This window comes from Malurus melanocephalus, unplaced genomic scaffold (genome assembly GCF_030028575.1).
Source record: "Malurus melanocephalus ecotype Western Australia unplaced genomic scaffold, MMel_1.1 scaffold_25, whole genome shotgun sequence".
Classification (NCBI taxonomy): domain Eukaryota; kingdom Metazoa; phylum Chordata; class Aves; order Passeriformes; family Maluridae; genus Malurus; species Malurus melanocephalus.
This window is the reverse complement of record NW_026623257.1, coordinates 2,010,800-2,038,057: the sequence shown is the minus strand read 5'-3', so window position 1 is coordinate 2,038,057 and position 27,258 is coordinate 2,010,800. Positions and strand designations below refer to the sequence as shown.

At 38.1% G+C, this 27,258-nt stretch overlaps 1 protein-coding gene across 2 annotated transcripts in view; it reads right to left on the bottom strand.

The window, feature by feature from the left end:
* Positions 1-27,258, bottom strand: part of FBXL7 (F-box and leucine rich repeat protein 7) — a 174,875-nt gene that overhangs the window by 116,591 nt on the left and 31,026 nt on the right. For both annotated transcript variants that reach the window (XM_057390383.1, XM_057390382.1), the window contains one exon: positions 10,912-11,001. Coding sequence is in view for 1 of the 2 variants with exons in the window: in XM_057390382.1 (XP_057246365.1) it covers positions 10,912-11,001 (90 nt within the window). In the remaining variant the exon portion in view is untranslated. The remainder of the gene's footprint in view (positions 1-10,911; positions 11,002-27,258) is intronic.

Genomic DNA, 27,258 nt, shown 5'->3' with positions numbered 1-27,258 from the left:
AAAAAAACCATGGAGAGCAAGAGGGGATAAAACCTGTTTAAAATCAGTGTTTGTTTCCTACACAGTATTTCACGTAGACCCAAGATTCCACGTGCAATGTTCAAACAGAGAATAAGACCATGTATTTCAACACCTACATATAAGCTTTTAGTTTTTACTTTTAAGTGTTTGCCATCGAGTGATTCATGGTTTGAACACTGCTATCTGAAGACTATCATACTCTGGATGTGTAACACAACATCACTTACAAGATGGTGCAACATAGTTAAACACCTGGTTTTCTCTGGCCTTGTACTGTCAGGCTACAATTCTTTCCTCGAGGAAAAAAAGAAAATTATGATTTTCCAACTACTTCCAGATGTTAAATGGCAATGGCTCTGACCAGGACACCTGAAGCTTTAAAAGCTCCAACTAACTTGCACGTACACATTAAACAGAATCAAATTAAGCGCATCTGGCATGGTAAGCAAAGGCATTGTGTCACAATTCCAGAGCTCTGCACAGGATGCCGTGAAAAACACAGGGGCAGGAATATCCTTCATTTGGATCAAATTAAGACAGATATGGTAAACAAATAAGGATGTTAAGCCACAATRTCAATAAAACAGCACAGGAACCTAAACACTTCCAAGCCCAGTAGAAGATCTAATTCTGGGCTGAACACACCATTAGCAGACCACAAGACTTGCCCACAAAACTGGGGCAAAATTGAAAAGATTACAGTGCAAGGAGAAGCAAATTTTTTCCATTGATATTTCAACCACATTAGTATTAAAAAATACTTGAAGTCAGAATTAAATTGATGTTACTTGTTTAATTTTCAAGAAGCAACCAAGGCAACAAAACCTTTCAAGATTTGAGTAAACACGCACACACCACAAACTACTGCAATACAGTGTTAATGAGGTGAGGACTGACGATGTGTTCGCAGTTTAGCATCCTCCCATGCCAAATTTCTTGAAAATTCCAATACATGCACAGATGGGAAGAGTTGAAGCTCATCCAAATCTTGAATTTAGTTTCCTGGACACTAGTAAATGAACACAAACAGAAATAAATAACCCTCCAACATATAAATAGCACCCCAGCACCCAAAATACACATATTTTTCTTGTGACAGAGAAATGCATCAATAAAGGGAGACCAGTATCAYTGACAGAAGTTCATTTCATACCAAAGATGATCTTGTYCCAGGGTTAAAAGGAGCTGAGAAACACGCTTCAGATTTTCACTTAAGTTTAAACCATTTTTTTTTTCATTGAGGCTTGGGGTAAAGATTGATCACGAATTCCCTTTTACATCACTATCCCAGTGTGAGTCCTTTTGAACCTGTTCTTGTGGGACAACCTCTTGTTGGGACACATCCATAGGTTCAACAACTCTCAGACATCAACTGAACTCCTTTAAACATTGAAGAAATACGGCCTCTCTTAGAACTTGAAATTAGCGACACTTGAATTTAGCATAAAAGTATATTTTAATCCAAGACAATAAGAAACATTTTCAGACTGGTATGTGAACTATTTCTTAGAGCCACACTCACAGCCCCAAGATAAATATTGTTATGTTTCACATAGAGTTTATGATTACCTTTTGGATTAAGGAAGTCTATCTGGTTACCCAAGTAAAATCAGATTCCAAAGATTCCCCATGATTACCTTTGCTGTTRACTAAACCATCTACTACAAAATGCTTGTTTCTCTGGCATGCACTGGCTAACCATTCAGGCAAAAGTCACAATTTCCATGAAGGGGCCCAAAGGAAACAGTCCCTTCTGCAGCATCTGAACCTGCTAACTTCCTAAGCATAATACATCATATTAAGCAATTGACAGTAGAATACAAAGGTTTGGTCATTCATATTTTTAACTTTTTTTTTAAATTACTTTGCAGACCTTTTTTTTTTAAATTTTTAAATTTTTAAATTTTTTTTAAATTACTTTTCTTTTACCTAGTTTTACTGCTTGCAGTTCCAACTACAGTCCTTTTTTCCTCCTCTTAGGCAAATAGCTTAGTTATTGTTTTATTAGTTAGTTTTATTAGTTTTATTATTTATAGTTTTATTAGTTACGGTTTTATTATTCCTCTTTCTAAAATAGTACAGAATATCACATTTAAACATGGTTGCTTCAATTTAGAATCAGGAAATGTTTTAACAGTGAACGTTCATGGCATATATGCCTTCTATACCCATCTTATTTCCAAGATAAATGAGAAAAGATCCTTCTCTCAGACAAGAATATATAAGGAGTTGATCTAATATTTTATGTTCCGATTTCTGTGAAATTAGCAGGTGTGAAATTTAAGCAGCATTGAAGCAATTATAGTTTTGAGTTAAAGCACAAGTAAGGATAATAAGAAGTTACTATAACAGTCTGGGCATTAACACCAAACTCAGGAGGCTACCCTTGTTCTTTCACGTTAGGCTATTGCTCATACCAAAACTGCAATAACCAAAACCAGAAAATAGGACATGAGCTGAATTACATCAGTTCTGAAATTTCTTTTTTTTCAGTTCACAGCATTTTTCTGCTGCCTAATTCAAAATGGATATCTACCAATAATAATGAGAAATAGTTTCTCACAAACAAGTCTCATGTTTGCCTCAATCTTCACAGTCTTCTCCTTATGAACAGTATTTTAAAAACAACTAGTATCATCACAGCAGCACAAAAAATATTAGGTGGGGATATTTTGTGTGTGGTTTTGGGCTTTTTTTTTTTCTTTGCTATATAGAAGCACACATTCTAAACAGAATTAAAAGTATGTGAAAGCCTTAACACACCAGGTGAGAAGATACCAATTCTCTTTCATTCCAARTAGCTCTTTAATGTGGTTGGTAAAATTTGAACCCAGTGACTGAATGGCAGTGCTGTTATTTTGAGTTGGATGCACTTTCATTGGGAGTGACTTTCTCAGCATATTTCACTAAATGCTACAAGAATCTGTCTTCCTTAATTAGACAGTGGCAGAAGAGATATTTACCAAACATGGAAGGACAGAAGMAGATTTATCATTCATCTAATGCCATTTCAAAGGAAAGAAAAAGAAATGTTCCTTGAGGATCTTTTTCCTCAAAACTTATCTTTTAAGTAGTATGTCAAATTAACAGCATCAACTGATACCCACTGATATCAGCTTTTTTTACTGGAACACAACAAAGCACTTTCAGAATATTATGAATTTTAGCCAGGTCCAGAATAATCTCCCATTAAAACCAGGCACATCAGATTCTTGATCAGCTTTACATGTTTTACACGGCAAAAGCTTTCAAAAGACAGACCCAAGGCTGGACAGAAAATGTGTAGTACAACTGAATCTGAGGTACGAGGGCATTAAAAGAAATTTGAGAAACTCCACAGGAACAGGGAAGGAAAAATACACCCATAGCTAAAATCAGATTGAGCTGTAATTTTTCCTCAGATTACAAGAAGTTACTAAAATCTTGTTTTGAAAGTGAAAGAAAAGCAAGAGTAGGAAAGCATTTTCAGAAAGCAGAATTCAATGGTTTATCTCAGCCCACAATAAAGAAGGGTCACGCAAACAGTTTCCCCAGCTAGAGCCCACAAAAGGCAGTTCTATTACAATTTTATCATTTAGACCACATTTGCGCCTGTTCTGTAAGGAAAACTACCCCAGAAGCTTTTTTTTTGACCAAGGCAAATAACTGCTCTAAACAGCAAACAGTTTCTGAACTTCTGGGTGCCACATTAAGTTTTTATTGCCCAAATGGAAGCTCAAATCCTACCTGATAAGGTTTACAAATGTTTATCTTATGGGGTGGAGGTAGGAAATGTGGATGTGCCTAATAAATAAAATACTAATCAATGGACATACAAATACCTTCAGATTAAGAAAGCATAACAGCTGGAAAAAAAGAATTTATTGCTATTGAACATATCCTTGAGCTTTCTTACTGTTTGTCTTTCAGGGATTCCCATGCAGCATTATTTACCTATAATGAACAAGGTAACARAATTCCCACAAACAATGAATATATCACTGTGCTGTAAAATTTCACTCTGTTAGATATACAAAAAAAGAAATGGACTTCATGTYAGGAAAAACTCAAAGCACTGTAGATGAGATTAGGCACTGGTAAACCCGACAATTTTGTTATGGTAACTGTGATAATAATTTGCAATGGAGATTTATGATGTGTCCAAGTCATTTCAAGCAGCACAACAGGTTACAATCATCCAGGAAAGTCATTAAGCTTCCTCCCGCTCCCACATTCACATATCCCAGGCTGCATAAACACATCACAGGTAGGTTACATGCCTAAAAAAAGGCTCCGTACTTCACTTTGTGGGAGGGTAACTCAAACGAGCTGATCTAAATGGACTACAGAATCTTGCAAACAAGCTTTTATAATGCACCTCTAAGGAAATCCTGCCTGCCTTCTATGAACACCTAGGAGAACAGAGTGAGGAAGTAAAAACCTTCTAACCCAGCACAGCTGACAGGTTGCTACGGGCAYTCATTTTTCTCTATCAAAACAAAATCTCTTATTTTAACCATCCATACCACAATTTTACAATTTTACTTCAGTGTGGCTGATTAAGGCTAGAGCAATGTGCAGATGGCAAATTATCAGATTATACCCATGCTGACAACTTCTGCTTATGCTTCCAGCCTAKTCTGCTGTAACTGCCTAAACCAATGATCCAGCAGTCAGAATTAACAGGAGCATAAGAATTATTACTATCCACTCTTGAACTGCCATTTTCATCASCCAATCTCAGTACATAGTCCTCAAGGGAAATCTGGGAATGCTGGCAGAATTAGGAGATCCCAAACTTGAGTAAAACACAATAGCAGGAACTGTGGTACAATAGCTAGAAGAGAAGTATGGAATGGCTCAGCAACTCTAAGCAGATATTTCTCAAGCTGCTGGTTTTGGCACTGCTGGTGGTATCAGTCTTAAAAATTATGCAGTCATTTGACAAGCTGACATAAAAAGATAAGATATATGAACATAAGGCAGGATATTTTGTGCAATAAATTTAAACTACAGCATCGTTATAGGGATTGTGAAGTTATAGTCCAAAAAATTGCTGTTCCAATTTTATTTCATTATTTCAATCAAGAACTAGAACTAATCTGAAGGAACTTGCTAGTCTCAGTTCATAAATTCTGAAATATGGATAAACCTGACATATTTAAAAATGCATTATCAGGTTGTACATATTCTTCAAGAAGTCTTAGGAGACAGTCTARCATTCAAGAAGGATGGGGTTTTGACTAACAAATGATGGGCATTCATCATATAATTTGAGATKATTTCACTTTTCAGAGAAGGAAATTAATTCAGACAGCTATCATAGGCAATAACAGGAGGAACAGCTGTTGTCAAAACCTCCCTGTGATAACAGTATTTAAGTAGTTTGGTACAGCATTTTACCAAAAGAATTACATTTCGGATCTTGGATTCCTTAAAAYCAGATTTGCAGGTAATTGAATAAACTGTAATCACTCCTACCAAGCATCAGACCATACTTGGAAAAGCTAATGCCAGGTTTTTAAATTGGGATCATTTCTCTCTAACCCTACTAYAAGTGCATTTGCTCTGGTGGGTCTCACATTTCAGGCAGCAGATCAAGTAAGATTGCAGTTTCATGTATCTTTCCAATTTGTTCTTAGTATTGTTTGGGCAAGTTTAAACATTTGGCTATAGCATTTCAGTACAAATTAGCCAGARTAACGTAAGGTTTCAATTTGCAGCTTTAACCTTGCCAATGTCCCAACTACTTTTGCCTTGTATTTGAACTCTAATTTAAATGCTGATTGTAATGGTATTGTTCTAATTAGCAGAACAGTTCTSCAGGAACACTGCCTATTAGATAGCAAAAGCATATCATGATGTGGTTAAGCACAAAAAAATAGTGCTTAAGAGCAAGCTCTATAGTACTTTGTACTTTCACATACTGCTTGAGGTGATTGCATTTGTGCATTCAGGTAAGTTGGTTAAAGGAATTAAAATAGTGAGCTCTGTTTATTCAGCCAAACTGTTTAGAGTTTCGGATTTATTAGCTGTCACGCCTCTCTCGGCCTCCTCTTACTCCTCCTCAATCTTTTTGGCTTGAARTGATTCTGTGTTGGCACATTCTGTAATGCAACATTTCACTTGTCTAGAAACCTCCCCTGCTAGAGAAGTAACACAAAACCCCAGGAAACTTACCTAAGTCTCCAGTTTCACTACCAACTCAAAACAGCCACAGTTCACTCAGAGCCAGCTGAATCTCTGCCCAGCTCCCCAAGCAAGCAGGGGCAAAGTCAGGCATTCATATCAACTTCGGACACACTCGGGTGCAGAGAAAGCCTGCTTTGACAGAACTTCTACAGAAGAACCAAGAGACCAAACACCCAGTAAGAGGCTACAAAGACATGAGGACAGAGATGAAAAGGAAGAGAACATCAAACGAATAGGAATTATACATATATTTGCATTAATCCAGAAAAAAAACACCTATAGGTTTTCATTTGTGATACTGGGTTAATGAACTTCTAATGTTAAAGAGAAAATGCAAAGTAAAATGGGAAAGAACTGAAGTGGGAAAAGATTTCTTAATAGTCATCAGATGAAGTAAAGGATCTAAAGAGCTCTTTTGGCCAACGGGATCATCAACAAAATCGGTAAAAAACTGCACCTTTTTTCAGCAACAGTCTTATGACTGTGAAAACACTTAGTTCAGTGCCCCAAGAGGCTACACAAATGACTCAAAAGCTTCAGTGGAACTCCAATATACCAAACATAGCCACCCACCTATTTATGTGAACCATAATACACAGAAAGGATGCCTATTTGCAAACTTGTTCTCTGAGATTTTTCTCTCACTGTGAAAAAAAGGATCAGGATTACACTCACCTGAATTTCAGTTTGAGCTGATTCTCCATCAGGGACCATTTAAAATACAAAAAGCATTCAGTAGCAAAGAGCCTGTTCCACCTTTCCCAAATTTTTCATATTGTCCAGCACAGTCCACAATGCAAGAACTTCTACTCTTAAATTCACTGAATAACTTAGTAATTACTCAAGATCCAAAAGATACCACGTGTTTTGAAAGAATGTGATTACGAAGCCAAAAGAAATAAACAGAATTACATCCCAACCCCAAAAGTATCCAATAAAAAGTACTTTGTTGCCTCACTTATAAGGAGAAATGAGAAGCACACAACCCAAATAAATTGGTGTTCAAGCAATGTCACAATATATTCCCATGTAGTACAGTGATAAATCTTTTCTGCTACTGAGGTCCATTTTTTCTGGAAAAATAAATTTTTCTATATAGAAGCTTCAGRGGCCAGGTCCAGCAGAACCACTGCAAAACCCAAACAGTGCAGGAAGGAGGATACAGCTACAAAGGGTCAGCTTTWCTGGTACACACCTAAACTGCATAAGAAATACCTCTTGTGTCGAGATGCCTGAAAACAGGTATTACCAAAACAAACGCATCTGATCTCCACACTATACATACATGGCTGTGTACTCTGGAATTTTCAGGATACTGCAAAGGGAGAAACCAAGTAAAATACTTTTTAAAGATCTCCAGAAGTCAACTAAAAGCAGATAAAATTTTAACTTGTTCAGAATACAGCAGCTGGTTTCACCATATGTTCACAAAACTCAAAATACTAAGATTTAATGGGATATATTCAGAGGTACTTCACAGCACTGAGGCCCTCTGCTAAAATGGTGTTTTGCTTCAGACCTAATCCTTCAATTTGATTTTACAGAAACTGAGAAATAAATTAGAACTTATACATTAAGCTCATACATGAGCTCTCAATTTAAAATTGCCTCTGGATTACATTTTAATGGCTCTATACATGAAGTGAGAACAGTATTGATTTTTTATTTGAAAAACAGTCAGTCAAGTTAATACAAAGCGTCCACCTTGGACATAACATTCCACACTTTGCAGGTAAGTGTTAGAAGAAAACTCCCTGATCAAGGTAAGCCCATACAAAACCAGTCATTCACTGTAATCTTCTAAATCACATTTCAGACAATAATATTCCAGCTGAGACTGTGCCTAGCAAATTGCATTTAAATGGCCCACAAAAATCCATTTAGACTTTCACTTGCCAGAAGAGCACAGGGGRTACTAAAAACTCTTGCATTCTCAAGTTTCTAACTATAATTGATTGATAGGGTAAAGAATTGCACACAACATCCGAGACTGGGAAAGACGGAAAGGCAGTATACATTCGAAGCTAAAGAAAACTCTGTCCTCAAGAGAGGAGACAGTGTGGAGGCATCCAGGCCAATCTGCAGCCAAACAAACAGGAATCTTCAGCTTGTAATTTACACAGAGAACAAGACATTTGTGTTTTGCCACCTTCACTGAAGCACACAAAGTGAGAGCCACTGCACTCCAGTTTTGGCATCAGTCCAACCTGACCTTTGCGTCCCTCTCAAGCTCATCACTGGTATCTCAAAGCTTGAATTCAGGAAGCTGCTTGGTCTGCCAGGCACTATCCACCTTCCTCCATGAAACAAAAACATTTCATGTTACCTCTCCAATGCAGTTACCTCTCCAATGCATCACTGAGTGAAATTTGTTCAGCTAAGGACACCAACAYACCCTGTCCTTCTCTGGAGCAGTTCATCCAGACACATTCAATAGCATGACCAACATTTTGTCTCTTTGAAACATAAAAAATTCCACAACTCTAAAGATGCTCCTCAATGTGAGGGAGGGTACCATTATTCTGGCYGTAACTGCACCACCCATGCCCTTCAAGAGAGTTAACTGATGTTGCCTTAACAGCATATTTAAGAGTGGAACAACACAAGCCATTTCAAGCATCTTGTTACCCATTCTACAGAGAAAATCATAGATCTGAAACTTGACAGATAGCATGGTTGCAGTCGGCGGGATGAAGACTGTGGTTTGATTGCTTAAACTGATGGCAAGATAACACCTGCTGTCAGCTACTGCCAGAGGTGATTTGCTCTTTCAAGCAAGAGCCTTGCTTAACATCTTTTTGCAGTCCTTGGGTATCCGTACTTAACTAGTACTTCACAGGACTGCTTCTCTGCTGTAGAGTACCAGAGCTTGGATGGATCAGTCCCACAAATTTCCTTTCTAAATTSTTTCAAGGTAATTAAGGTAATTTCTATTAAACTGATCCATATTAGTAATTCCTCAGGAGAAAAAAATGGTTGAAAAGTAGCAATAGCACAGGCTGAGGAAGAAGCTACCACTGAATCTGTTGTCAAAATAGGCATTTGTCCAATCACACAGCTCCAGGGCACAGAAAAATTAGGCTCACATTGAAATTGCCTCCAAATATAGAATACAAAATTACAGTGCTTGAACTATGACTCGGCATGTGAACTCAGAAAAACATATTTTCACTACAGCATCTGCTGGCCTACATTTCAAACTCCCTCACTAATGAATTAATCAGCTGCAAACTAGTGGTGAAGATTTCAGGGTCAACATTAGTATTCACTGGCTCTACAATGGGCTAAATTGAGAACATAAATCTTAGCTATTAGTAAAGCAATATTTTGCATTATCTTATTTGAACCAAGGAAAAAACATGCTTTATAGAATGAAGTGGAACAGAAATTTAGAGCAATTATTAAGTATTGACTTCAGACCCTCCACTGTTCTTTTTTGGTTTCTTTTCTTTTTCATTCCTGGCTGTCATACAGAAAATATATATCCTAAATTTTTTTTGTGTCCTAGCAATTCACCTCTTTCAGATACCTCAAAACTCTCGAATCTAAAGTTTAGAGAAATATTTAACATTATTAACCATTTATTTGTTTATTGTTAAACGTATTGACCGGACTAAAAAGCACAGATTCTAAACCAGTATCTCTCATGATTCTCAGGTGCCAGATATTCATTCTTGGTATGGGATTATGCATGTCCAGCATCAAAATTCTTGTGATTTATGTAGTCATTTATTACACGAACTGCTTTTACTGAACAGTCATAACCACGCTTGCCAAACTAGAACTATTCAAAAGTCTGATTTCTTCTAACCATAAGAAATAAAGCTAGACTGAGAGCAGTCAGAGCTTATAATTTCATTTGCAGTGACAGAAGCATAAAAAATCAGAATTATTATTTGATAACTAATTCTTTTTGACAGAGTTAAGCAGAATGTTCTAGTTAAGGCACATAAATGTACCATTTTTTAAAAATCCTTTCAGCTTACATCATTAAACTACATAYATTTGCCCTCAGCCTTAAAAGATGCAATTGTAAAAACTAGGGCAAATAGACTTCCATTTAACAGTGCACACCTCCTCACATGTAAGAAGTCAGAAAGGAAGAACCAGCATTTCCCTGTTTATAGGTCAGTAGTACAACATTGTGCTAACACTGACAGATCAGACACCTCCTCCCCCTGGACATTAAAAATCTAGTCCTGGGTGATGACATACTCCAGTAATTGCAGGTGAGGTGTACTGACCTAACTAAATCTGTGTCAGCTGTTCATGTCCACAGCTACACTTTGGAAAAACTCATCTCAAACAACTCAACTCACATTTTCTTGGTGTTCACAGTAGGGAAAGAAAGAGGCTGATATTTGACCCAAAATGTATGTCAAGAATCCTCTATCAAGCATATTCTTCAAACAGAACTGCAAAATCAGATCACATAAAATCTTAAGTAAAAAAGCCTTTGCCGAAAAAGTGGAACACAAATTTACTCCTAACCCTCTACATTTGAGTTCTGCAGAAGTATCTAAAATCCTTTGTCACAAACTTAAACCAGAAACTACCATAGGCAGAAGTGAAAACTGTTTAAAGGAATGATTGTTTTTGAGTTTCTAGCAGACCAGTGCTACTGCACATAGAAGGAATGAGGAGGAGGGGTTCCTCTTCTGAAAACTGCCAGGATTCTGCTGGGGGGCCTGACCCAGACAATGAGTACCAGCTGCCTACCTTCACTGGTAGCTGCATTCTTCTGGGCTTTGGTGGGTGTGTGATCCGTACTTGAACTCACGTCGGATGAGATGCTTGAGCTGCCCTTGCCTGCAAAAGGAGAAAGAGGGAGGAAAAGAGAGAGAACAAACATTGAGTATCAACACTGAAATAGAAAGATCTTCAATGTCTGAACCTGGAACAATTCCAGGAAGCTGTAAACTAAGTTTAAAGCAGCTGATGTTCATTTTGTACACACTAGGATAGGAGTACTTGCACTGTAACTTCTAGCATGTGCATCTTTGCAAAAAGGCTGGAAATATCCTCCTGTGCCACTGCATACTTGGTAAGCTCCATTGTAAATCAAATGTTTGTGATTAACAACATTAAGGGAACTTAAAGGCTGAGTTCACTCATTCAAAAACCTCTAACACAAATTAGGACAAATGGTTAAGTTCAAAATATGTTAAATGAGTTTAGATTTCTGTTTTATGTGTTCACATCATGTATTCAAGTCACTTGGTCATGTGAAAATGAAAGCAGGGTATCTGTTTTCTCTTTCACTATGCTCACTGCATGATGTAATACACCATTTCAGAACTACCTTCAAAACTAACGTCTCAATAATGGAGGATTTCTAACTGTAAATCAAAACCTATGGATGTTCCTTCTCTTATTTTTTTCTCTCAAAACATTTCCTTGAATTTCCTACATCAGTGTCCTCAGACCTATATGCAGGAAGTCAAACTCTAGACMCAAGTTATAAGCAAAAGAAATCCAAATCCAAATTAAAAATTAACCCAGACAGATCCTAAAGAAGAGCAGAGTTGACTAAACCAAAACTGTCTTTTTGTTTACCTGTGAGGAACTAACGAGTCACTTCTGTTTCCCTTCATTCTACTCAATCTCAGTAATTACTAACAGGGAATACATTCTACTCCACAGCAGGAATCCGACCAATGAGCAATAAGGGAGAGAATTCTAGAGACAGGAAATGCAGTGAATACTGTTACATTAAGAAGTTACCCATCCCCACAAACACTGCATCACTGAAGCTTTTAAGACCTGGGTTCTTTTTTTGACCAAAATTAGGATGTATGCAGAAAGCTAGCTGACACCAAGTTTCTGTCACTTGAGTAACCCTATAATCACAGCAATGTTAGCAAGAGACTTTTCTGATCTGTTATTTCAATCAAGCATTCCTTGGGGTTCTGGGTTACAGTATGCCTGGTTTTCATAACATTGAGATGTAAGGGAGAGATCTGCTTTTTAAAGGTGCCACAACAGAACAAGGATTTAAGTTTTAATGGGAAACGACTGGAGAATGTGCAAATGTAGGTTGCTTCACAACCACGGTACTGCCACTTAATCTGTCAGCCAGCCCTGGAGGATCATTCTCCACAGAAAGCTGCTTAAGTTAACATGCTTAGATTTGAGAGATGATTATGAATTGAASTGGAGGGAAAGGATATTAAAAAGGCCAGAAGGAAATAAAAAAATAATTGGCTAAAACTAGAAGTTGGGCAGGGTGAAGTGAAAGAAAAAAGTGTATTTCCAGTGATTCACTAACTGCTTTTTACAYTCCTTTAAGAAGTTAGGCAAAACCAAGAAGCAGCGCTTCTAGAATATCACTTCAATTGCTCTCAAGCTGTGACATGAGTTGGAGTAATGGACTGTGGTCTTTATAGAAATTACTGCCCCAAAATAGCTCTCTGCCTAAGGCAACCAGGTTTGCGGCAGAAGACAGGCAGAAGAAAAAGGGGAAGGATAGATGTTAAATGTTCTTTCCMAGGAAGAGGCCAAAGAACATGAAACACCTGCAGCAGCTGATAATCACATCTTTATTGACAGGAAAAGTATTTAGATGGTATTGCCACTACCAGCAACTCCTTATGTATCAAAARCTGCAGAGGCAGAAAAAATTCCAAGGGGTATCAACACTCCTTGGCAGATTAATAGAAAGAAAACAAAACTAAACAGACTAACTGGAAAAATTATTTCCTCAAAGCAAATAAGTAGGATTTCCTCTAAAAAATAACTCATCTTTTTGGCAGGGTGAGGGGGGAGGGAAGAGGGAAAGGAAGTCAGTGATASCAAATAACAGCAGAGTTTCTAGATGGTCATATCTGGTATAGGATGTTTTTCACAAAGTGAATGCTCTCCAGGCTCCATACCTCCCCATGAACAAAAGTAGTCCTATCTACCCCAAATACAAGCTCACCTCAAAGAGCATAACCAAAATATTTCACCCACTGTATGCTACTAATTGTCTGTACACCTAATAGCACTGTAGCAACATATTTACAATTTACAATTGCACATTTCTACAGAAATTGCAAAATGTCTGATAACAAGACACATTTTTCATTTAATTCTACTTGAACTTCAAAATATTTTAACATCTTGAAAGAATTTGAAACTAAAAATCAAGAAAAAAAAACTCCACAGTTACTGCTTTGATTGGATACAGTTCTACCTGTAATTATATTTTTAGATAGAGTCTTTTCTTACTGTATATAGCTCCAAAACTAGACTTTTTCACTATTGCCTATTCTGAAACTCTCATTCAGATGAGGGGGAAGCAGAAGATACATGCTAGTACCTCCCTGCCAGTAACTTTTTCCACTGAAAATCTCTAGTGATTTTCAATGTGTTTCAAATAGACTAGCTGACACTGTGTATATTTTGGTTTGTGGTTTTTTTTTTTTTTTTTTTTTTTAGTGCAAAACAAAGCTTCTAGTAGTCTACATTTGGCTACTGCAGATTCATGTACACACACCAGAGCTAAAACCTAGGAGTATTCAAATATTCTCCAAACAGGAAAGGCTGGGAGAACAGCAGCTGTTCAGCCTGGAGATCGCAGTTGGCCTCTGCTCCCAACTAAGAAGTGACAGGATAAGAGAAAACAGCATCAAGTTGTGCCAGGAGAGGTTTAGGTTTGATACCAGGAAAAAAATTCTGCGCTGAAAGGGTGTTCAGACATTGAACAGGCTGCCCAGAGAAGTAGTGGAGTCACCATCCTTGGTGGTATTTAAGAGACACCGCCCCCATGCAGATATGGTGTTTAGGGACACGGTTTAGTGATGGAATTGGCAGCACTGGGTTCACGGTTGGACTCCACTGTAAGGGTCCTTTCCAACCTAAATGATTATATGGAATATTAGGATCACAGAAATTCAAATTCTGCCGATTTCCCTCGAGCCACRGCAAAACTTCAAGCACAGTATAACAGTGGTTTCCAGAGGCCAGTTCCTCTCCAACTCAAAAAGTGCACTGAGAAAGTCATTGCACATAAATATACCCTGACGAGGGTTCTAATGCAATGACAGCTGGAAGGATCAAACAGAGGGCAATACTGCAAAGACTACAGCAGTAATGACTGCATTTGATCCTCTGCTTAAACAAATTAAAGGCCTGCCAAAAGCTTCCCTAACATGACTTGCAATCATCTAGAGTTTCCTTCATACAGTCAACAGTTCTTTATTTCTAAACCAGAAGCTGCAATSCAAAAGAAAGGAAACTGTACTGTGGTAGTGGTAGACATGGTAGAAGARAAATCTATTTTCCTAGAATATAACATAGTTCACATGGGAAGCGAAGGTAGCATGTTCTTCACAAGACCTGCAAAGAATCCCACAGCCACACAATTGCAATTTAAATCATGTCTMTGACCTTCTTYGGAAGAAGCAAAACTATWGATTTTTTTTTTCCRTCTACCACTGCCAAAGTTTTTCAAYAGTCATAGGAACAAGGTTTCAGCCATCTAACCWAGCATGCCATTTCCTACACATTAAATTTTGATCCTGCYGGAAAGAAAGCTAGAATCAGGTAAGCACATAATGTAATAGATACTGCTGAACATTGTCCATCTCCAGTATTTGYAGCCCATGGAAGTTTTTCASCCATAGRTRTCCTTCTACTCAGTARCCCTACAGCCCTATTAAATCTACCTTGTCTCTTCTTGAATKATGATTATTAAAATAACATRTTTAATTTTCTTTTTATCATCACAGATGGCTATACTGACTACAATGTTACATTTGTTTCATAAAAGTGCTTGCTATCTTCAGTTTTGYAAACTTTGGATTCTGTCAGTCACAGTCACTGTTGGGAAGTGTCAAAGTTGTMACAAGTCAGTCAGGACAGAACCAATGCAATTTAAACTTACCCAGGAAAGCACAGTCTATAACTATATGACACTGAAAAACTACTTTTGGAACCACATATGCAAAACCTGTCCTAGTCTGAACAGCAGTGAGTCCTCTTGCTCTGGAACGATTTTATTAGGGTTTTTTTCAGCACATTTGCCTTGGATTCTGGCATATGGGTGTTTGCATGCTGTATTTTACATGTCCTTCTAAGATCTCATAAAGACAGGCTGAACTGACCACTTTTTCATATGTGTCACCCTGGAAAGCAGCAGTATTTCTCTTGACATCAAGCTCTTATGTGATGACACCTTTCTTCAGCAGGCAGTGACAGGTACATTACAAATTCAACAGATAGTAGGGCCAAATCCATAGCTTGCTTGCCAAACTGAAGTGAAACATTAGACAAAATGCCAAAAGAGAACAAAAAAAAATTTAGGAAAAAAAAGAGCAAAAAGCAATCAAGTCCAGAGTATCCTATCCATTAATCTTCTTAAGTGTCCAAAAATATTATATTACAATGACTTTGATGTAAAAAAAAATCTGAACATTTTGTTTACTTAAGCCATCAATTCTTATCCAAATTACATTATTCAAATTAAACTTCTCAACAYAAAAGTGCATATGTGCATGGTTTTCCTACCAGATGATCCTTAGTTTCTCTTTTATATCTTCAGACAAGTTCYTCCAAAATCAAATACATGCCAACCACATCAAGAAGGGATCCAGAAAAAAAAAACAATCCAAACCTCAAAGCATCAGGGATCACTCAARAGGAAAGAAAAATCTCTTTTCCTTCTCTTCTTTCCATGACACACATTATGCTGGTCCAAATCACCAAAACCTCAAGTGTATCTCTTTACAGTCTGCTCTTCCAAAGACTGCAGACTCCCACTATGTTTCCAAGTATTYCCATGGAAATCAGCAGCCTAGTGCAGCACTTTGGCTTTGTGGATACACAGCATCCTTTAAAGATGCAATTACTCATTGATCCAAAGTAAAAGCAAAGTTGGACACCACACTTTGGACAATCATTCTCCTTGAATGTTATGTTTGTACCAATAGAAATTATAGCCAATAAAACTGGTTTGCATCTATTAATTCTTAACTGCTGAGCAAACCACCACTGTTTCAACACTGGAGTTACCTACCTACAAGAATTGTTACTCACTGAACTGCTTTCAGGATTAAATATATTCAATTACARATTCACATTGACCTTCTGCCCTAAAATCTTAGGAGTATGGCTCTGAAGCTTGCTTTTTTTTCCAAATTAAAACATGTGCCAACATATCAAGCAGGCTYCAAATTTCATTCCACCGAACATTTGTCAGGATATGATAAAACAAACAGTAATCTGCACAAACTCCAACCCCAGAGAAAGGAAATAAACTGAATGTTTCTCAGGAAGCATGCTGAAGTTCGAAGATTTTGCAGATATGTGTGAGCACTGGCACTTTAGGACACTATTTCTGAAAACTTTCACAAGTGAAACCTCCACAAGCATTTTCACTTTTTTTTTTTTTTCTTAATTTTTAAACCACAACTCCAGCTTCCAGGACTGTGAAGTTTGGCTGTGAAATTTGGCAGGACTTAGCCATGAAATAGTAGTACACTTAGTTCTGCAGCACTTCTGTAAGTTTTAAGCTACATTTCAACTCGGGTCCCACAGGCCAATTTGGCCRGTTTTGTTCCAGTCAGTGCCTGCCTCACCTTCTCAAGTACCACAGCACACGACAAAACCTCCTGCAAATGCCAACAGGCAGCACTAATGTGAAGGGAGTAAGGCACATSATGTTTTCTATTTCCTTTAGGAATTTGTTCCAGGTGTGGGTACCAGCCAGCTCCACTGGCCCCACCACAGGGCATGGCTGAGCCAGGGGTGGGCACCTCAGAGCAGGGAAGCCCTGAGGAACAGCCCCTCAGTATCACTTTTCTGAGTGAAAGTTACAATCAGATAAAGGAAACCACTTGAAAGGTGAAACTGGGACAACAGAGGCAATCATTATTATGTAATTCCCATGTAAATATGTCTGTGGAAGTTCTGCAGCTAGCAAGACACAATGGTTTATCCACTATACTGCAAAAGGCTCGAAAAACAAACTAAAGTGCACGTGTGGGACTGAATTTTTCAGAACCATTTAGCAGAATGATGTTTATTACTAGCAAGGCAAGCCTTCAGAAAGTCTGGATTAAAATTGTGAAGCTTAATTAAAATTGTCTGCATAAATTCTAGTTGCCRTGCTAGAAGCCTACTGGGTTTGTARTCAAGACATCTTGGACTCTCATCTTGSTGCTAAATAACTCACTGTGAGTTAAGAACAGCTAAATGCTTTATTTAATGAAGACTTCAAGTGGGTTCATTGAATCTAACGACTAAAATGAGGCAGGGCACATATCGCCTCCTCCATGTAACACACAATAAAATCTGTTCTAGATATTATTGCTTTCCTAGAGAACTTCAGCACTCACTGATGAGGCTCAATAAAAAAGAACCCTTATATGGCGCTATGAAAGTCACCCTAATTTTTGTTTGCAGATGRCAAACAGCACACACCACTGCTACGTTTATAAAGAAGAAATAACTCATCAGACTGCTCTGAGGCCTTTCTCAACACCTGCTGAGCAGCCTCCATGCCAGAAGGTAAGGCTTATTTACAGCCAGACTTTGCACCCGCTCCAAGTGTTGAGCTCTACTTTTCAAACACACACTGATAAAAGCCCATGAGYTGTTTAGTCTAGGCCTGCCTGAGAAGGAAAGAATGCAACTACTTTTCTTATTTGAACTCAGAGTGAGAAAACAAGATGAGAAATCATTAACATCCTTTTTTATTACTTAGCAGGACTAGCATGTCTCATGCTAGTATCAAAATACTATCTTTCACTGAAATGGCTTAGCCTGTGTTCCAAAAATGGTTCCTACTCTGCAACCTTCTACTTTGCCAAAGAAACAGGGAAATAAAACTGTGGCCTTCCTACTTATCACAGAGCTTTCTTAGAAACTGTTTWTTCATTCAATACAGGACTTTCCATTTCACACTGTCATACCATCACCAACATGTTTTAAGATGGGCATTTCCTCAAGATACAACATTTTCAAATTTACTACCTAACCTTAACTCTACTATTTTAACCCAACAGCAGCAAAGAATTATTAAACCAACAAAAGAAATTAATAAACACAATTCAGTCAAAACAAAGCCCTTTTTCTAGTTTTATACTTTCTCTGAGAAAGTCACTTCATTGACAAGTTTCCTCCCAATGGCTACTTCAAATTTGTTTTTTTCCCAGCTCTATAGCAATTTAAAACAAAAGGCTAATCCTTTCCATYCAGAAAATGCAATGGCTATTCAGTTCAATACCAAACATAAACTGGTAGAGACTTCATTTGCACCTTACCACAGGAGATATGCCAAAGAGTGGAGACAGCCTGAGAGGATAAACTCCAGTATAGATTCTGAAGTGGCTGCAAAACCTGCTATTGCATAGGAACATGTGGTATAGGTCTGAATTTCATGATACAGCTCAGTAGCACAAAATCAAACCCACCAAATACATGTTTGTCTTCCACAATAATTCCGTTAACACTTAAGATCTGTATTTAGATTTTTGAAAAACAACTAGTTCCAAGATGTAAACAAAGAAAATTAATATWAAACTTACACCATCAATTTCACTGCTCAGTCAGGTACAGTAGAAGCAGAAGGAACCCACAGCAGGAGGTGACTGCTGAAGCAGTGCAGGGGGAGCAGTTATTTGGGTGTAGTACATGGCAACACCACAAAAACCTAAGAACACCCGCCAAATTTTCCACCTGAATATTGACAGCTGGTTAAGTCACAGTTAATGGTTAAGAGTTGAGGAGTGAAAAACCTTTGTCAAGACATCATACAAAGTACTCTGATACGCTGTGAAAAGCRATACAGAAATCTTACACATGACAATGCAGATCTGACAGCCTCAGATGACTTCTTCACTCAAAGAAGAACAAAARAACCTGATAGCTAAGGAAAAGCAGACAAGGATCACTCCACTCTTTTAGATAAGCACAGTCACTTCCAGCTTTTCTTTACTGATGGATACAGGGAGAGGGGGAAAGGGAAATGGCTGACCCAAGGATGCAAGCAGAAGGAGACTTTGGAAAATAGCGGGATTACAAAAACTATATAAACAGGTTTGTGAAAAGGCATGTAGTGATAGGCAGTGGTATCTTTAAGGCAACTAAAAGGAAAGAACCTACATACTTGAAAAATGTCCCTGCTTTTTCAACTGACAATCAAATTTGGCAAAATTACAAGCCATACATTAGCAGATTCAGAAATGAAACTCATCAGGACACATAACTGAGTTAAAAACAATTGAGAGTATGAAAGAAGCCATACTTAGAAAAGAAATCAAACTAAGGCTTCACACAATGCATTTGGCAATCAACTTTACATTTCTTTTTCCTTTTTCTCTGAATTCTATGAAATGCAAGGTTCTAATGTTGCACTAACCACAGATGTCTGGCAATGACTGCAAGAAAAAATTTTAAAAAAACAACCCACAAAACAAAAACAAGACCCAGTGCCTGATTTTTTAAAACAGTTTTAACAGATCATTTTAACATAATAGAAAATTCCATTATTCATATTGAAARCCCTCTATAGTTTCAATTACATAAATTACTTTTCTAGGCTCAACTCTGCAGAGACTGCACACACTACTGTAATTTGCTGTTACAATCACTGCCTGAACACTGAGAATAAAATTTATCCAAAACAACACARAGGCTCATCTACCCCTAGAATATGAGTAGGACAGTAACTCTCCATAGAAATACCGTGCTTCAGTGCCAGTTCTGCATTTTCATTTCTTCTGCACCATTATCTGTATCTCAGCTGTCTTTCACGAAAAAATCTTCCTTTCAGAGAACATGAAAACATGGCATGGAAACTCTCAGAAGAATTAAATATAAATGTATCTCCCTCAAGACATTAGAATTTCTTCATCTATTTCAATTATAGCATACTCCAAGGTATCACAAGAGACTGTTGTACCAGCAACCAAAAGACAAAGGGCACTTTTGTATAAAAAGTATAAAAGGCCCTACAACCTTCACCAGGGCCGTTTATAACCATTTATAACTCACACAGGTATTCAGTGGGAGAAAGACACAGTAAGRAAAAAACAAAGGTAATTAATATCTACCCTGTTGATAATTCAGTATTTAATTTTGAAATGTTTTTCATTATCACTGTTTAGTAGTATGCATGCCACTGTCATAAACATTGCTTCGTTATAGTTCCAGGATTATAAAATTCCTTCTGAAGTATATCCATAAAGCTCAAATTGAATTGAGTAATTCTGGAAAAAAAAAATTAAAAAATAATAATAAAAAGGCACTGCTTTCAAAAGTGTTTTATCTAATATTTTTGTGCAAAGACATGCTTCAATCCCCTCTTTCCTGCAGAATCAACTGTAGGATATTCCTGGTCTTTGGTATAATTCATTCTTATAGCAGTCTGTATTAGTAYCTCATTAGAGGAAAAACAGAATACTGAAACTAGGATACATCTCCATCAGAAGAAAAGAGAGCAGGAACAACAGAAAGAGTGGGCACATCAGCGACCACTACCCATGGCTGACAGTTCAARCAATCTCTTGCTCATGATGTTCTTGTCTGGATGGTTTCTGGGAACCAGCAATGGTGCAGCAGGGCCAGTCTCCAGCTCCCCATCATCCTACCCAGCATCACACTGACTCTTGCAATGTTCATTAATTCATGCCAAGTTTCTTCCTCTGAGCCAACTCACTACCTGTGCTGCTTGCAGTAATATTCTGTCATCTGACACCAAATCTTCACCACACTAACTGCAACGCCATGTGAGCACTCTTACAACACCCAGTAAATCATCTCTGCTTCTTGATCACACTTTTGCACCCATCTTTTAATGAATCAGTACTGATAAAAAAACTAACAGAAGCCACACCAAAGGAACATGGATCATTTCAGAGAATTTTTCCCAACCAAAAACAAAACAAATAAGAATCCAAAACCAATACCCCAAAACAAACAAACAAAAAAAACCCACAAACAAAACCCAAAAACAAAAAGAAAAATAAAAACAACAAAAAGCTAAAATACCACAAAATCCACAACCAAACAACCATTCAACCATTATTAAGATTTGTAGTAACTGAGGTAATTGTTCAAAGTTGAGAGAAAGCACATAAGGTGGTACAATTGCCTATGGCAATCCAAGAGCAGTTAYTACAGAAGAAACAGCTTATTATACAAAAGCTGCTGTCAAGAATCAGGCTGGTAACATGAGAAGGAAACTAGAAATCCAAATGGGGATGTCAGATGGGCTGAGGCTAATGGTAAACACAGASCAGGCTCTGTGGTCAAGAAGATAAGGTCCAAGCAAGCTATCTACAAGATACCTCTGCTTCTCTCCTTGCATAAACTTCCAGTCAATTACACATTTTAATGGCTTTTGTATAATCCCAAAAAAACASCTATGATGCCTATGCAGTGTAATGAAGGACTGTGGCCCAACTGGCTCCACTTAAGGACCAGCACCCCACTCCTCCTTATTTGAAAGATATGCCTGATGAACCAAATCAAACTGAACAACGCCCAGGAGAGCAGCCTTTTTTGGCAGACCTGATAGGCAAGAGTAGCCAAAYATAAGCAAATAGCTTTGCCACTGGACAATACAAGTCAACTTTTCCCAGTTCTTTCAGTCTCTGGTTAGTTTCATTTTGCTGAAAGCAGTCACCACCACTAACTCATTTCTGTGAGAACTGTTCCAACTCCTTGACCGCAATCTGTCTGACAAGAAACATTCTCAAAGTGTCTTTCAAGTGTGAAGAGATGCTCAACAATTTAGCCACTTGGGATTTAGCTTGCATCTTCCTGCATTTGCTCTAACCTCTCTGATGATTTCTAGCAAGCAAATTCAATAAAATTTACAATCACATGAGTACATTTTTGCTAGCAGAGCAGACAGAGCAAGTCTGGACTTCTACATGCAGAAGTAGAGCACGGAGCAGAGCAGTSATGTCCTGGGAACTGACAACAGTTGTGCATTTCCTCCACTCCCTCCTCTTTGAAAATCTCTGTCGAGTGCCATTTGGCACCTTTCATACCCAAGCACTTCCTTAACTGCTAAGCATCTACTTTTGTAGTTGTAGGCAATAGCAAGCTGCATTTTACTTCCAGGGAAGCAGAGAGTTTACATGAGCCAGAGGGAAACACCTGCACCACTCCGGTCTTGGCATGTCCATGGCTGCATATCAGATCAAAACAGTTGATGTCAAAGAGCCACAGGTGCAGGAAGCTTGCTCCAGTGCTCATTTCCACAATATCCTTAAAAAGGACAGCTTATCCTTTGCTAACTACACTTAAGAGACCTGCTAACAACTCACATGATTCTTTTTCTAACATGTGTTTTAACTAAATGCCACTAAAAAAAACACAGTTTGAGAAATACACCATGCCATGCCAAAAACCTGACTTACTCCTCTTTGAATTTAGTCTTCAGAAACTATCTGTGCCATGACAACAGGAGCAAAAGTGCTTGTCCAACCCAGTTAGAAGTTTTGCTGATTTATCTCATTCTCCACTACGCTAYTCAGGGTATAGTCTGTGAGCTAAACCATTGGTCTAACACAAAAARCCTTCAGAAGGTTTTGAGATACTCTTCTACCAGTTCATTAGTATGTAGTGCAAAATATAATTGAATTCAAATGAAAACATAATTCCATATTGCAGGATTTTTTTGCAAATTAATACTGAAAACCAATCACTCATTTAYTGAAATGGACTTCTCCAAAACTAAACAACATACTGAAACTAATACTGAAGCAGTGATTTCTCATGTGATTAATTCTCATATGGTACTTTCTTGGGTACTCCTTACCYTCTTAGATTAAAGGAAATCTAAGGCTAACATTTTTCTGGACATAGGCACAAACCCTAGAGCAGTAGGAAGACCATCAGAGTCCTATGCCAGCCTGGAACAAGCAAGCCCAGTAACATTTCAAACCAAACAGGCTGATTTGTCCACTTGTGCCARTAAGTGCACATTCATCTGCTACCAGAGGGCCTGAGAGAAGATAGGAAAACTTAAAATCATCATCTGTTTTTCCCACTGCTTGTCATAACCTCTGTCAAAAGAAGCAGGACAGTTCATCCAAAGGTACTTAGTCAAAACATGAGCAGTGACAGTCTGTACAAGATGGAAAGATGGAAGGATAGAAGGACAGAAGTGGAGAACACAAGTAAAACTTGTCCTGTGTCTACATCAGAAAACAAGCAGGACTGTATCAGAAATGTTYGGTAGCAGAGGTAAAATTATATAAATATTTTCTAAAAAACTTCCCATGCTTCCATCAGTGTGGAGCAGATATTTATACTACTGAAATAAAAATCAATAGCTAGCAAAAGCAACCTGCAGRCAGAGGCATCTATTAATGACAAATATCTGTAGTAAGTCAGTCCACTCTTAAATAACAAAATACAATTTGAATCTGATACCTAAAGCATTTTAAAGTATACTTAACTATAAAAGAATGTTTGCCAAAGTGGTTTTGGCACACAAAGGAAGAGATGGATACTGAGCATGTGTCCACTGTTCTAGGTCAGACAGAAAGCTTGATCTAYCTCTGAGCTCTGCAGACAACACCAGACAACAGACGCCTTTTTGGCACAGTTATCACAYCTGACTGAAGAAAAGCACACCTCTCTCACACCCTTTTCATTCTCTCTTACCTTAAAAGCATGTAGCAACTATTAATAAATACCTCTTCGAAAAGCAACTTTTTTCTTTGAGGGAATAATCACAAAATTCTCAATCGATTGCCAGGGTAATTTTTGACTTTATAAGACGACCCCTATTTCAAAAGGATAAATAAATCACAGCCTCAGTTGCCATTATCCCACTCCACTAGCTTGCAACAGTGCAGAATAACCTTTCTTAGGCATTTTGACAATCTCCCTTTCCAAAACAGGCACCTCATGGTGAGAACTTGCATTGTGGGCAATGCTCTTGTAAAAACTGAGACAACGAAAACTATCCACAGACCATACCTGATGCAAGGGAGGTACTGTTGGATTCAGATTTATTCACCATTTGCTGTATCCTGTCCCGCCAACTGAAAACAAAACAGCCAAACAGCTCTTCTATCACAGCCCCTTCCATTCCATCAACTCTCTAGGAATATCCACAGGTACTTTCCCARTGTGCTCTTCAAGAAATCACTTTAAATGCTGCCCTCCTTTAGTCTCTCAGATGAAGCTCTCCATGATTTAAGCAGTCTACTGGTGGGTAGGCAAATACCTATCAAGACAACTAGTATTAAATACTAGYTGCATCCTCACATCTGCCTTTATATATCCATCTGACTCTTTCAACAAAATAGATAAGCTCTGGAAGACTGGAATTTTATTTTATTGCTGCAGTCCAGCAGCAGGAACAACCAATGTTTCAATTCTGGAAGACTGCAAGGAAATCTACTTCTATTCCTGGCAAGAGCAAGCAGTTAATCTTCTAATTTTCACTGAAAAGAAAAGCAGAGAACAAAAACTCTCCAAGTTGATCAAGTACCCACCACAGTGGGTAAAACAAACTGCCAAGTGACATATAACAGGATCCCTGCAAAGGAATGCAAGGTCATGACACACACGATCTTCCACAATGATTTATTATTTTTAAAAAGYTGTAAAAACTAGGGGGATAAAGTAGGTGGTCATGTCACTCTTCATCTAACAAGTCTGCACTGATACAGTGCACTGAAGTAGACAAACTTCCATAACAACATTGTAAAAATCCTCACAAGTATCAGTAAGTGACAGATGACTGAGCTGTGCTTGGAAATAGCTGCWTACTCCTTCTGCACAAGCAGGAGGAAAAGATGCAGCTCACTGAAAACCTTACAGTTCTGCAGATGAGCTCGTTTGCTGCCCATCTGTTCATCCCCTTTTGGTCTSTGTTCAAACTCTGTTCAATACCCTCCGGAGAGCGTGATCCCCAGGGTGCATCAGGTTTCYGATCCACACTGAATGCTGGGTCAGAGCTTGCCTGTGGAGAATATTTTAATTACATCATGCTGRAATTTGGCAAGAGTCCTGGCATTTAATTAAACAGCCGTTTTCTGAAGCAAAGCTCACAGCAGAGCAGACAAAGAGACACAGAGGCCTGATGATGTGCTTCATAGCAGCACTTCCCCTATGGCCCAGTGCCTACTTTGTAAGCAGTCCCAATCTACCAGGAATAAAACATTTCACATCGCCAGATGCCTAAAATCAGGCTAAATGGGGTGGTCTACACTCAGGAGTATGAAAACCACTCACATYTTCCAGGAACAGGGAAAACCAAAGTTGACCAAAGCTGTATAGACAGTGTTAAGAGAAGGTGGCTGGGATTCTTCCCAATTTTTTTTCGCCCATGAAGAAATGTCCACAGAGTAGCCACGCCACCATATTTACCCAGACACTTACAAATGTAAGGTYCAACAGGATGACAATAAAATAGCAAGCATGATGGTCTGCATTTTCTAGGGTTTTTTTATCCTAGAAAGTAACATTTTCCTGATGTTACAGAAAAAGGTCAGGACAAATTCAACAGCTTCAAGAACTCTTGTTTTAATATAGAATTCACTCCCCTGTTGACAGGCTTAAAAGATAATTTCAAAACTACATTCAAGCATTACAACTTGTAGGTTTTTTTTGGTTTTTGTTTTTTGGGTTTTTTTTGTTAATTTATCAGAGATTTATAATGCTCTGAGCATTTGTAGAGGAACTAAGGATGACTCCCCAGAAGCACACAGTAAGCACAACCACCCAGAACATCTGTTCTACCTCTGGGAAACAAGACCCATTTCTAGTTTCACAGTCCTGAACATAACAGCCTTAAAGCAGCCTAACACAGAAGACAGCATTCCCAGTTTCTCCAAGCACTTTCCAACAGGTGTTCTGGTTTAGATCAATATTGACATTCTGGCCCTCCAAACAGGATTTTTTACACAGATGCCAGTATTCTTTTGCTGCAAACACTTTCTCAGGTAGGCTTTCCCCTGTCTCTACACCATGCCATGCTGACAGTCCATGGTCAGTTTAGACTCAAGTAAACACTCTTGATCCCTCTCTTCAGCTGCCACCAATCAATGAGATGCCTGATAAAAATTTTACTGTCACAATCTCCTCCCTGCACTGCTCAGCATTTTGCACCAGTGAATTCATGCCATTTCTTCTTTTACCACCTCACAAAGTTCTGTCAACATATCCTGTTATGGTCCTTTTGCAGTAAGGATGTTTYCCATCCTTTCACACATTGCTGGCTCATCTGATTCGAAGTCAATAATGAGAATGTGAGACAAGACAGGTCTCAGTGACATCTCCATTGTGGTATTTCCCCCTGGAAACACCTTACTACATGCTCTTCACATCAACCTCAGTTTTGTTCACCCAAAGACATCTCATTTCAGGAGACAGGCTTGCCAGGACTACTGTCTGTAGGGGAAAAGGAGGTGAGGCAGCAAAAAGCTGCAGTAAGACTGCAGGTCCTGTCCAGTAGAAGACACTGCCCTTGGGAAAAAGCACTTCCTTTCTGAGCATTAAACAAATTCAAGGCAGAGTTGCCTTTCAGTAAGGAACTAAAGCCGACGTATGCTTGCTTTTGGTATAGTTTTAACACTAAAATTCAGGTTGAGAAAGCTAGAAAACGTAACCCAGCAGCATCATGTTCAACATAATAACAACCATTACCACGAGCATTACAAAACCTTACAGTTTCCTATCTGTCAACTGTCAAACATTAAACTTTCTTTAATAGTATTTGGAGAGAAAAGACACCAAATGTGACAAAAACATTTTAAAAGGTCTCCTCTCCCTTTACAAAATTTAAAAAAAAANACCAAGAACACAGGGTCAAGTAAAGACTCATATGGCTGATTTACTGTCCAAATCCATAAAAATGAGCTCAAACTTCTAAGTTAGTCATCTAAGATTTATACTTGCATATGTAAAAATTGAAAGCTAAGCACAAAAAAAGCACCCAAACAAATCCCAGCAACTAAAAGAAAACCCACAAACTAACAACAACAATACCTGCAGCYAAAATAACTGAAATGCTATGAAAATCAAGCTACTTGCTTTAAGGCTTACCCATGCTTTTAAGAATAACTGACCATAGCACACAAGCCCTGGAGTGCCCCAAATACATAAAAAGCTTTG